The sequence below is a fragment of the Rhopalosiphum padi genome, chromosome 1 (assembly GCF_020882245.1).
Source record: "Rhopalosiphum padi isolate XX-2018 chromosome 1, ASM2088224v1, whole genome shotgun sequence".
Lineage (NCBI taxonomy): Eukaryota > Metazoa > Arthropoda > Insecta > Hemiptera > Aphididae > Rhopalosiphum > Rhopalosiphum padi.
The window spans coordinates 45314228-45327335 of NC_083597.1; the positions used below are offsets into that span (position 1 = coordinate 45314228).

Genomic DNA, 13108 nt, shown 5'->3' on the forward strand with positions numbered 1-13108 from the left:
TGGAGTAAAGAGTTATCATTTAAATAATTTTGATTATGGAGTATGAAAAAAATGATTAACACCAATAAAGGATTTAAAGAAACAGTTAGACGAAAACAAATCATAGTGGAAATATAAGTACCTATTATACAGACAAACATATAAAACATAATATAGAACATAATTTCATATAGTCATAGTTATAATTACAAAAGACAACTTAGTACCAACTTATTAAACGAACAACATGCTAAAATTATTTTATTGATAAAAATGTTTATAATGATTATAATTCTGAAAATAGTCTTTCTTTAAAGTAATAGGAATTTGGTTAAAAAAGTTTTGACTTATTAGATATTCCATAGAAAATTGGCTAAAAGATTTTTTAGTGTAGATACTTAACAAGCAGATCATTATGCTATCATATTTTTAAATAATAGTAAAATATATTTGGTTACCTTTAAATGAGATGAGTTTTTAATTACCAATGTTTAAAAATACGTAATACATATGCAAATGTTCGATGGACAATGTAAAAGATGTGTGCATAAATATATACTTTACGTGTTTGTAATAAACTGATCATATAGAGCGTTTTATTTTTATTCATTAAGAATTTCACTTTTATTTAATTTATATACTATGGTTACCGTTGATGATAAGAGAATATTCATTCATTCGCTCTACAGTAGCGATGCTGTGTCGCTGTGCAGTGAATAAACAAACAACATAAATAGTCTAATGGTTCGCTACTGTCGTTGACGCGTGTTACGGTGTCGTGTGAGGATTTCAGACAAAACTTCGCATCTATTTTTTTTTTTTTTTTTTTTTACCACAACCATGGTATAATGCGTATATTATAACGCGGTATGAAACGCGAGAAGGAAAAGCCGGCGGTAGACTTCAAAAGAAGAGAAAAACGGACAGTGAACGAGAGAGTCCTCGTCGGCGCGCCGCATGGTATATAATAATATACGCCTGGTCATTATAATGGGACGAGACTACGACTTGGCGATTTCTCTCATCGGGCCGTCCCCGCCGCCGCGCCGAACTTAATACCGACAAATATGGGTCGCCGCCGCCGACAAACGCATCATTATATACGATGTCCACCGTCACCGATTTATAAATATACAATATTATTATTTTATTTTATAAAAAAGGAGCTGTGAACGGCCGACCGGTTCGTCAGCACACCAAAACTGTTTTTATATAATACCACGCACGCTGCTACGGCAGTGGTATACAATGCAATATTGTGTGTACAGCAGTACTCCAATTGTAGTGGTAATTGTGTGGACTGTGCATGCCGTACCGCGATGACGGTATAAAGCTCGCGGTAACCACGGTTACCGCGCGATCGTCTGCAAAATATAAATACCAATAAGCGAATTACGCGCGCCGTGATGGAAATACCGCGAGCACCGAACCTGGTGGGGTGGCCGATCGACACGATCGGTATTTATTAAAATCGATGCTTTCGAGTTGGAGAAAAATATGCTTCAGCAAATAGTGCGTATAATCGAGTGTACGACAGTCTCGATTGTGATTTAGACTTGTTTTGTAGCAAAAAAGCAAATGTCCTCCGAACACCCACACCCAGCTGATTTTGATGTCGATCTAATCGATACTATTTAACGTGTTATTAATCAGTTTAATTATTATATTTGAAACAAATGTATTTGCAACATAATTAAATCAATTTTTTATTTTGTTCTTGTACCTACGATTTGCGACCTATTTCACGATATTATTGTGAACTTGAACTAGTTATAACACTCGTTAATATACAGACGTGCACCTTTGTCTATTTAATAAAATACCTTAATATAATAATATATGTGGCGATTTACGATCACCTCTATCGCTGTTGTGGTCACGTATCGCGAAATTTCGCTTTGAAACCGTTTGAATAAGACAACAATGTTGACTTGCGAAAATTAATCGTACGTTCACGCCCATCGATCGATTAATACAATATTGTGCGTGTCTGTATGTATACGTTATACACAACGTCCGAATTTATAGTATTTTTGACGACACCGTAAATGGATTTACGTCAAATCTAAAATGAAATACGAGCGTTGGATCGCACCAAATGTTGCTAAACGAGTGACCGAGATCCGGTGGAAGTAGTCGCAACCTTATACGTCGCGTTATTCTGCGTATATTTTATAGTATCTCACTGTTTTACTGTTTAATTTTAAGAAATTATTATAGTAGAAAAAACACGAATAGGGCGTTATAATATTATATATTTATATAGTTTACAATGAAAATTAAAATATTATCATTAAACGGAATATCAAATCGTACATGATATACTGTAATGTAACAAATTAAGACATTCGTTATAATTTTTGACATTTCAACATTTTTTTTTTTTTATAAACATTATTTGTCTATTAAACTCTAATTCGACAATTGAACACGAAAACCTCTTATTAACCGATTGCATATCACATTTTGCATCATTACATTATACTTGACACCAATTAGGTCCTCCCACTGATTAATATTGCTTTACCACCGGTAAATTATAACATTGAACATATTTTGAACTACGCGACATAAATGTATGTTAATGCTGTCATTTAGATATTATATTATAATAAAACGAATAAAATTATAGTATAAAAAACTAGTATTGCACTTAACTGCGACGTCTGCAACTACTAATCCGCTCATTTGTATTATTTATTAATTGATACGTTCGGAATTATTATCAATAGACTCTATTCCGAAAGTGGTCAAATTTAAATTTTAAAATAAATGTGTGTGAGTGTGTGACTAAGTTTAGTACTGCATAATATTATTTCTGTGTTATTATAATACAAATAAAGAAATATGATAATTAAGAAATGTATACAAAATCAACTAGTGAACTTTCTGGAAATGTATCTCGAAATTGACAAAATTACCTTTGAGTCACCTTTTTTTTTTTTTTTTTTTTAATAAGTATATAATAATAGTTCTAAGAAAAGCATATGCATAAAAAAACGTGAAACTAATGAATATGTGGAGAGTAAAATTAAAACATTGTATTTACACGAACGCTGCAATAAGAACACTACATAATATTGTTTCAAGATCGTTTACATTATAGTATTTAGATCAAGATACGTATTATATTAAAAAATTTTGAAGGTCTGAGCCGTCTGAGGTAATTATCAATTAAATAAACTGTTCTTATCCGGAGTCGAGTAATCACAAACACCCAACATATAAACTAGTATACGTATTAATATAGGTTTAAAATTAATCTTGATTTAATGCGATTGGCGTTTAGTATGAAAGTTATTATAATTTATATTATGTGTATATTTATTATAGCGATAATAATGCGCACACCTATAACATAATCCTACAACGATAACGTTATGTAATCCACTGCTCAAAATCTCTAAATTCTTTTCAGTATGAACCCGTGTCCAGTCATCTTACTAATTATACTGTTTCAGCATTAATGCGTAATTTGGACTAGGTCATGGAGGAATTTGCAAATTTTTTTCATGATGGGCGTTCCCATTTACGAAATACACAAAATATCCTCTAGTTTATTATGAAAAACCACAGGGTTCAAGATGAGCGTAATGATAAAAAACATAGTTTCGAAATACAAATATTTAAAAAAATCCGTATGACTGAAGGCGTTACGCGTTTGTTATACGCTCACTGTGGTTACTTTCAATCATTCACTCATGCTGGAATTTAAATACAAAATACCTGGTGATTTACTGTTTAAAAAAATCGTAAAAGCTGATTCATTACCCTGACATCTCATGATTTTACGCCACAGTGATTCAATGCGGAATACATATAAGAGTACATACTTTCATTAAAAACATTCGTATACAATTAATTGTACAGTTTTGATCAATAAATATAATATCATACATAAATAATATCTTTATCACATCCGATGTACGTATTATTTATCTAGTTCTTGTTGAGTGAGATACATTATAATAATTTATAAATATTTTGTAATTGTGGTATTTTTGACCAGTATGCGATTATATTCTTTTCGGTCGCAATGAAGAATCTAACCATTATGTGTTATACTGTTATGCTAAAGTCACTAAACCCGTACGATAAAATGATAATTCGATGACGATCCCACCCAGAAAATTTTTGGGCGTTCGCGATAAATCACGAGCTTCTACCTCGGAGCATGACACCTACGCAGGTCTTTGGCGCGGCGCCACATCGTAAATCGCAAACGCACGCGATCTTCGTTGTCTGATCTTATCTACATATATAGAGATAATCTGCTGCTAAGACCACCATAAGATACTATGGGCATAAAAAAATTAATAGTTTATCTGTGGTAATGCTGGACGATTCTTATCGTAGACGAAATACGATTTCTAAAGCAACAAAAAATATCCAAATGATTTATTTTTGGATTACTTATACAGTTATCCAAGTTTTTTTTATGAGAAATCATGCATGTTCGTACTGTAGACCGACGTTTTCGTCCAGTATATTATTATGAGTCATCGAAGAGTAGCTTGAAAGATTTTGTTAAATACGCGTCATGATGACGAATATGCAAATATTGCTGCTAGTCTGTAAAATGATAAAAATATGATTAATTAATAATTAATAAACGCGTACAACATTTTCACAAAGTTATACCGTAGGTATGTACAACAGATATAAAAACATTTAAAATGTACCTATTTTGAATTTTCAGATTTTTGTTTAGTTCCTAGAAAAACGAAAAAATATGTTCTGATTCTCCAAAATGTATTCAAAATTAATACCAAAAGAAGTCTCGATAAAGTCTAATACTTGTACATGATTAAAAATAAAAATAATAAAAACTACTAAAGCAATTAAAATGTTAAAATGCCAAATGATCTTCTTAAACTATCGGTTTCTATATGATACTCCAGTTCCAATATTATCAGAATGTTTCTATTATTTTCAACACGGCTCCAAACAGTCCAAACCCAAACCACGAATCAAATTCGTCACTATCCTAAAATATATATTATATTATGTTTGAATTTCGGGCATTTTCAGCCCTAAATTATAATTATTTCCGACTAACCAATACAATAAAATATTTATTTATTTATTTATTTATATTATATCTTACGATTCACATAATATATACGCACACTAAAACATTATAATATACTCGTTATAATAATATAAAGTCGTCTCGGACGATGATTAAAAATGTTTGCGACGCGTACTTACTACTTATAATATGCATTGTTTACTATAAGATGCGTGTTGTCATTATATCGTCGTCCTTGGTCTTGGTCGATCGTGGAATTCTCGGTAACTGCGGTAGATACGCGTAGGCCGCCGCAGACATTACCGAGCCATAAAAAAGTTGTCGCGAATCTTCTTCAAATCATTTTTATTATCATTGTAATGCTTTTCAACGCCACGCCGCCGCTACCATAAGAGTGTGTGCGTGAGTATTTGTTTTTTAATATTTGCGTCACGGAGGATGTTTAATATTATAATAATGCGACTTGGAGTGCAAAAAAACAACTCGCATGAGTTCAAATCAAACGAATTACTTATTTTAACAAAATGGTTAATCGTTTTTACGTTCAAAGTGAATACGTTTACAATATTAAATAATAATATATCAATTTCTAAGACATCACGTAGAGATTCGAAACGAAACGCGTTATCCGTCTAATTCGTACTCGATATTTATAATAAATGTATTAATTATTGTTATGATAGCTACATGTATTTATTTTTATTTATTGATTTCAATATCGTTTTTTTTTTATTTTTATTGTAGAGGTCAATTCGCTTCAGTCAGACGGTGCACTTCGATCGAGACGGGTGAAGTGTTTGCAGCTAAGTTTTCAAACCGCACGAGATTCGGCGAAGACTGCAGTCCCGACATCCATCACGAAATAGCTTTGCTATCGCTGTGTTCACCGTCACCACGGATTACCAAACTGCATGATGTGTTTCAAACGCCCAAACAGTTGATCATCGTCATGGAATAGTGCGGATGATATTATATTATTATAGTTGTTTTATAAATAATAAAAACATTAATTTTATTACTATTATGATATAAATGTATGATATATGGTTTTTAGCGCTCCGGGGGGTGATCTGCAGAAAGTCATCGACGACGATAACGTACCATTTGAGGCTGACGTGGTCAAGTTCATACACCACGTGGTCGAAGGTTTGGCTTACATGCACCAGCGGAAAATCGCTCATTTAGACATCAAAGTGAGTGCAGTCGTGAAACTTGCGCACCAAGGTTTTTTTAACATTTTTATCCAAAAAAGAATAAAACAATCCTTAAAAACTATGGCATTGGTGACACGTTGGTTTCCTGGAACGTTCCAGGTCCAAATGAGGTGTGCGTATGTGCGGTACACGTGCTTTAAAATCCATTACGCCACCCACGAACAAACGAACGGGCGCCGTCACGATCTAGATTTTATATAGACTCTATAAAGATCGATATCGCAGTGTATATTTCTAGATCAAGGTCCAGCCCCGACCGGCAGGAAATATCGTCCATTATTATTAATATTGAATTAACATTATATTAGTATGCCGTTTCGTGTTCTGTGTTCGCATTGTTAAGGCCGAGTATGCTAATGGACGATAAATTTAATTCGTGACCGACTGTAAAATTATATTTAATATTTTATACTGACGGCGATACACAACAATTTCAATCCTGAATAAAAAAAAATTATGTGGAATCGACTTTACCGTTATTAAAATTTATAAATATTGATGTTACAGCCTCAAAATTTGGTGTTGATGGGTGCATTTCCCACTTGCGACGTCAAGCTGTGTGATTTCGAAATATCTCGTGTGATTCTAGAGGGTACGGAAATCAGAGAGATTCTTGGTACACCCGACTACGTCGGTGAGTAACCATTTTAAAAACAATTTATGCATATATTCGGTTATTATAAATTACCTACAGCAATTTATAAAAAATATTTTAAATATAAATTTAATCAAAATTTACGTTTTTAGCTCCAGAAATACTTCATTACGAACCAATCACATTGGCCGCAGACATGTGGTGAGTAATTTACTTATACTATACGAGTTTATTTTGGATACCATCATTAGGTTTAATGACCTTGCACATTCCCAAGTATAACCATTTTAGAGGTCACATGTTCCCATAAATATTTCATTGACTCATTGAAACGGAAATTCTTGCAGGAGCGTCTAAAAGGGGTGATGTGCGGGTCAGATTATTCACATAATAATATGTAAATGAAATAAATATCATGTATTATAGAATATAATATAATTAATATATTTTTGACCATATTATATTATATATATATATATTGTGAAAGAATCCTATAAGAACGTAAAAAAAATAATTTAAAAACTATAAAACAAAAAACAAATATTAGTCAGAAACCCCAAATTAAAGAGGGGAGAGGTCAGTAAAACACGTGTGAAATAATATATTTTAGAAAAAACTTAAAAATGTATACCTTTTCATAATGGATACATCATTAATACATCAAATAATAATTATTATTATTATTATAATGTCTTATATAACAGAGCTATACTATTTTTATTGTATATAAGTATATTAATCACCAATTTCACTATCACTTAGTAAGCTGCAGGTTGCTCGCGATTGAAGAAAAACTTCATAGCTGCAATCGACAACAAACTATACAATTATTTACTGTCACCGTAAGAAAAATATAATATAATTTTCTGTTCAATGTTATGATAGAACAATAGCACTATCAAATGTGTACGACAGTTGAGTTATAGGGGACTTAAATATCGTCTATATGTATTTGTTCATGTATTAACGATTTAAAAATCTAATTATTATTATTTTTTAATTTTTTTTTATATATATATAGTCAGAGTATATAAAAAAAAAACTTTAAAAACTTTAAAACTCTAATATGTGTACAAAAACCTAGGTTAGATTTTCCCATTGATCTCCGCCCCCGTGCAAAGCTTTCAAAAAATGTTATACTGGATCCAAAAATTATATTATATTATTAAACGGGATCTTAAATAATTCATAAGACTCAGTTAAAGAAAATCTTTTCCAACACGTATTGAACATTAACAGGAATTTTTATTAGTAGGATAAAAAAGCCGGTTCTAAGTCCACACCATGCACACCATGCACGCCATACACACCATGGTACACCATACACACCGTTTACATTTATTTAAATTAATTTATTTTAATAATAAGTTCTCTTATCATATATGATAACCAATAGTAAAAATTCGTATAAATTATTTTAACCATACTTATTAAGTTATCTTATCATATTATGATAACTGATATAGTGATATATAATTGTCATGATGTATATTATGCCCCTTCTCAGAAATTAGTAAAAACCCAACATTTCGACGAGGGATTGAGAATGAAATAAAATCAGTATGTGTTGTGCTCTTCTGTTGTAAACAGTTTATTCTACGTTTTTATATTTTACAGAAAAGTTAAAATAATATGGCCGGCTCTACTGCTAAATTGTTTAAGTACATCGCGCCACCGACCCCGAGAAAACTTATAGATAAAAGTGTTTTCATTCTCGACTTCAATACACGCGAGTTTATTAGCCGGCCATATTATTTTAACTTTTTTGTAAAATATAAAAACGTAGAATAAACTGTTTACACCAGAAGAGCACAACACATACTGATTTTATTTCATTCTCAATCCCTCGTCGAAATGTTGGGTTTTTACTAATTTCTGAGAAGGGGTATAATATATACATCATGACAATTATATATCACTACATCAGTTATCATAATATGATAAGATAACTTAATAAGTATGGTTAAAATAATTTATACGAATTTTTACTATTGGCTATCATATATGATAAGAGAACTTATTATTAAAATAAATTAATTTTAATAAATGTAAATGGTGTGCATGGTGCGCCGGGGTGTGCATGGTGTGTAATGGTGTGCAGGGTGCGCATGATGTGCAATGGTGTGCTATGGTGTGCATGGTGTGCTTGGTGTGGACCTAGAACCGGCTTTTTTATCCTACTCATTTATTTACGAACGATTTTTATTTGTGTTTTTGTAGGTCGCTCGGCGTGACTACTTACGCACTATTGACGGGATTCAGTCCGTTCGGCGGAGACACAGATCAGGAGACGTTCTGCAACATATCGAATGCTGACATCGACTTCCCGGATGAGCTTTTCGAGGATGTGTCAGAAGAGGCGGTCGACTTCATACGAAAGCTGTTGGTCAAAGATCCTAGGGAAAGGTTGACAGCCAAAGAATGTTTGAAACACCCTTGGCTGGCAAATCTTCGTAGGTCGTCGTCCGGCAGCAGCCATTCGATGCAACACCACCAGCAGCATCAACAAAACTACCACCAACCACAACACCAACAGCTGTTGGTCACGAAACGCGCTGGCTGTAACACGTGCGCGGGCATAACGCCGTCGAACGGTGCTAGACGTGGTGGTGGCGGTTTGCAACCTTCGTACCTGTCAAAGTCACGGGAAGCACTTTTTGAGCGGATTGTGACCAAACACATGCGGGAAAATGACATGAAGAGATCATCCATGTTGCACGAGTCACAGTACGCGTCCAGCAGGATGTGCGAAAGCCACACATCGTTGGTGTCTCGATCACGGCATGGCACCCGGACATTCAGTAAGTCTAAGGAGAAGCTGTACGGGCTCAAGAGTCTGTCCCGGTCCCAGGACGTACTGGACATGTGTAAGAGCATCAAAGACCTGAACGAAGTGGACAAAATTGCCACTGTCGGCAGCCTACTGATGAGTCTCACTGGCGTGTCAACGCTGCCAAACTCGTTGTGCTCGTCAACCATTAACATATCCGTATCTCAGAGCCATATACCCGAAGGATTAGCATCCGAAGACGATAAGGATAACTGCGCAACGAGAAACGGCGATCGCGATACCGACACGGCTAACACAGCCACCACTACAATGTACAACTCCACCAACATAAACACCACCACTCCTGTCGACGACATTACCGTCACCGAATCCAATAATTACACCACTACCACGACCGCGACCACCACGACCACGGTAACCTCATCACCAGATCACGCACCACGATCCGGGTCTCCTGCAGGCAGTAGTACCAGTGGCACCAGTAGTGTAGAACATTTTTACCATTCCGACGAAGAGCCCAGGTAAATCCGTCATACAGACTGCAGACGCCAGCGGTAAATGATAATATGTTAAGATAGTCACAGTCGTGGCGCGGGAGGGGGTGTAAAGTTCGAAGGATGGAGGTTAAAGGGGTGTCGCCGGTTTCCACCAAAAATGAAATTTACGTTTTCCACCACTTATAAATTATAGAATTGTAAAGTTTGGAAACCCTTAGCCAAAAATTTAACAATATTATATTTTTTAGTATAATTTGATTTCAATTTCAACCAACTAATCGAGCTATGATATATTGTTATCAAAACTACCTATGCAAATATAACACTGTATTCAATAAATAAGTAAATACAATAATAATTGTACACAATAATATTTATACCTAATATATTTATTATTTTTTTCTATATATATTATATATACAACTAAATGTTGGTATTTTATTATTTTTGAATGATTATAGATTTTAATTATAGTGATTACTCTTTAAAAAAACAATTAATTTCATAGGAATAAAATAATTTTTCGAAATTTTTTTTTATAATTTAAATAATATCTTCATATAATATTGTTGTACCAATAACTTGAAAAAATGATTTAAACTGTTTGACTATATAGTGTGTGCTTATATAAAAAGTTAAAGAAGTATTATTAAATATTTACGTGAGGGTTCCTAAACTTTAAAACTATATAATTTATAATTGACAGAAAAATAAATGTCGTTTTTTTCTAATTTGGTAAAAGATGGAAGGTTCATTTTTGTGTGGAAATCGGCAACGCCCGGTTAAAGTTCCTCAAAATTTATTCGAAAAATAACAGTCGATATTTTTCAACTAGATTGCGTTTATAGATTAGGTTGCATATATAAACATTATAAACAACGATAAATATAAAATTAGGCTATTCTTTGGACAAAAAAAATGTCAAAAAATACAATTCAATAATTAAAAACCTAATGAAAAACCTTTATTCAGGTTATCACTATAATTTTCATAACGAAATATCACAATTGCACAGCTTAAATGTATATATATTTACATAATATTATATATTTTCGTATATTTTTGTTAATAATTGATTTATATTCCGTGAAAATAAAAACTTTAAAACCGTCTTCACACAATATTTTTGGCTCAGACGCTTCCTACGTTCTGGACTTGCATAAATTAACACTTGTTTATACGCACTACCATAGGAAATATTCACTCAATTAACGTCCCACGGGTCAATATAATCACCGGGTCATCGTCATCCGTGCGGCGTCTGGAGCTGGTTTGATAAACCACGGAATAAATCGAATTTCACGACTAATGTTTTGTAGTGTGCGAATAGAAATTCATATGAAATTTAAAATTCAATTATAAAAACGATGTCAGTATAAGGCAAACGATAATATAAGTTTGGAAAAATAAAATACGTGTCATATAATATGACTTAATATTATTTTGCCATATACCTAATATCAAATATATCGCGAAAATAATACTTAAATTGTCGATAATCAACCAAATTATCGTGTGGATTTTGATTATTATAAACGAAAACGGAATAATGCGAAATGCTTTTCACTCTATCTTTAGCGCATAGTTATTATATTAATAACTTATTAATATTTTTTTCAATATCCGTAAAATAAAAGTTTTTATCAGATACATAATGTCTTTTTACAACCGATTAAAGTAGAATAAGTTAGCTTTAAGAAGGCACGTCAACCTTGGTTGGCCATTAAAATTACACGGTTTTCGTCTTTTCCGATAGTCCCTCTGTAGTCATATTATATTATATTACCTATTGGCTATTACATTAATAGGAACAGATAGGAACTATACCCGCACACTTACTATAATTTGCCTCTTATAAAAATATTCAACTTGTCCATATTAACGTGAACAATTAGAACATTGTAGTTTTACAAATCATAATAAATAATAATGCTCGACTTTCGAAATAGTCCCTTCCATCAATCAATAATAATCATATAGAAAATTGATGGCCACGTAATGCATTGTTGTATAGTTCTATAACATAATAATTATATTAATGATATTGTAATATATGTGCATTACAATTTACAATATAATATTATTATAATATATTATGTCATGTAGTTAACGACATCGTTACATATTATGTTCACGATTGTTTTTTCGGCGAGTAAAAAATTTAATTGTGATCACTTAAATTCCCGTCATAATGTCGCGGTAATTATGTCGCAGTAAAAATGTCGTGAACACTATAATGTCGCAAATACATACAAAAATCACGGTCTCTAAAATATTATTATTATATATATAATATACCTATAAATATATTATAATTTAATTTAATTAATTTCATCATGTACGTACAAAATACACTGTCATTATACTACTCATACTTATAACATTGTAATAAACAAAATAATAATTTTTTTAATTTTATGCTGAAAATTGTACACGAAATGTCATGCAGGTAATTGTTTATCAAACTTTCATTATCATCACATACAGTTTCAAGTCTAATCGACGAATCTTTGCATTTTCTTTTTGCCGGGGATATGATGCTAGCAATTTATTGTTCAACTTTTAGAAGGTTTAAGCTTTCTTCCCTTTTCAACGAATCGATAAAAATCCAGATTGAAGAATGACGAGAATTGAACATTGAATTAAAACAATTATATCAACCCTCGACCGAATTGTTAGTTCATAGAATATCATACTTTAATAATGAAAAACAACTAATCCTACAAACGACCGAACAAAAACCGACATTTTTGTTTTGCCGAAATTTTGATCGCAACGTTTTTGCTGCAATATTTTCACCACGACATTTTTACCGCGACACCAGATAAATTATTGTTTAAACGAGCTCCATTGAATTAGCTCCCAATTTTAGGTAAATATGAATTCGACCCTTGAATTGGCTTCCTAAACTGTAAAATATTATTATTTAACCATTGGTTCTAATGTCGATAAGATATTCTAATCTACTTTCTAAAATCACGTCAAACTTTATATTATGCG

The 13108-nt window shown here is 32.5% G+C and overlaps 1 protein-coding gene across 2 annotated transcripts in view; it reads left to right on the forward strand.

Annotated features, from left to right (window-relative positions):
• Positions 1-13108, forward strand: part of LOC132928664 (death-associated protein kinase related-like) — a 40112-nt gene that overhangs the window by 25224 nt on the left and 1780 nt on the right. Inside the window, exons 2-6 of one of the 2 annotated variants that reach the window (XM_060993484.1) lie at positions 5756-5968; positions 6066-6204; positions 6733-6859; positions 6973-7021; positions 9041-10132. In XM_060993484.1, coding sequence (XP_060849467.1) covers positions 5756-5968; positions 6066-6204; positions 6733-6859; positions 6973-7021; positions 9041-10132 — 1620 coding nt within the window. Of the gene's footprint in view, positions 1-5755; positions 5969-6065; positions 6205-6732; positions 6860-6972; positions 7022-9040; positions 10166-13108 lie in introns of both variants that reach the window. The other variant, XM_060993491.1, reaches the window with a different exon arrangement.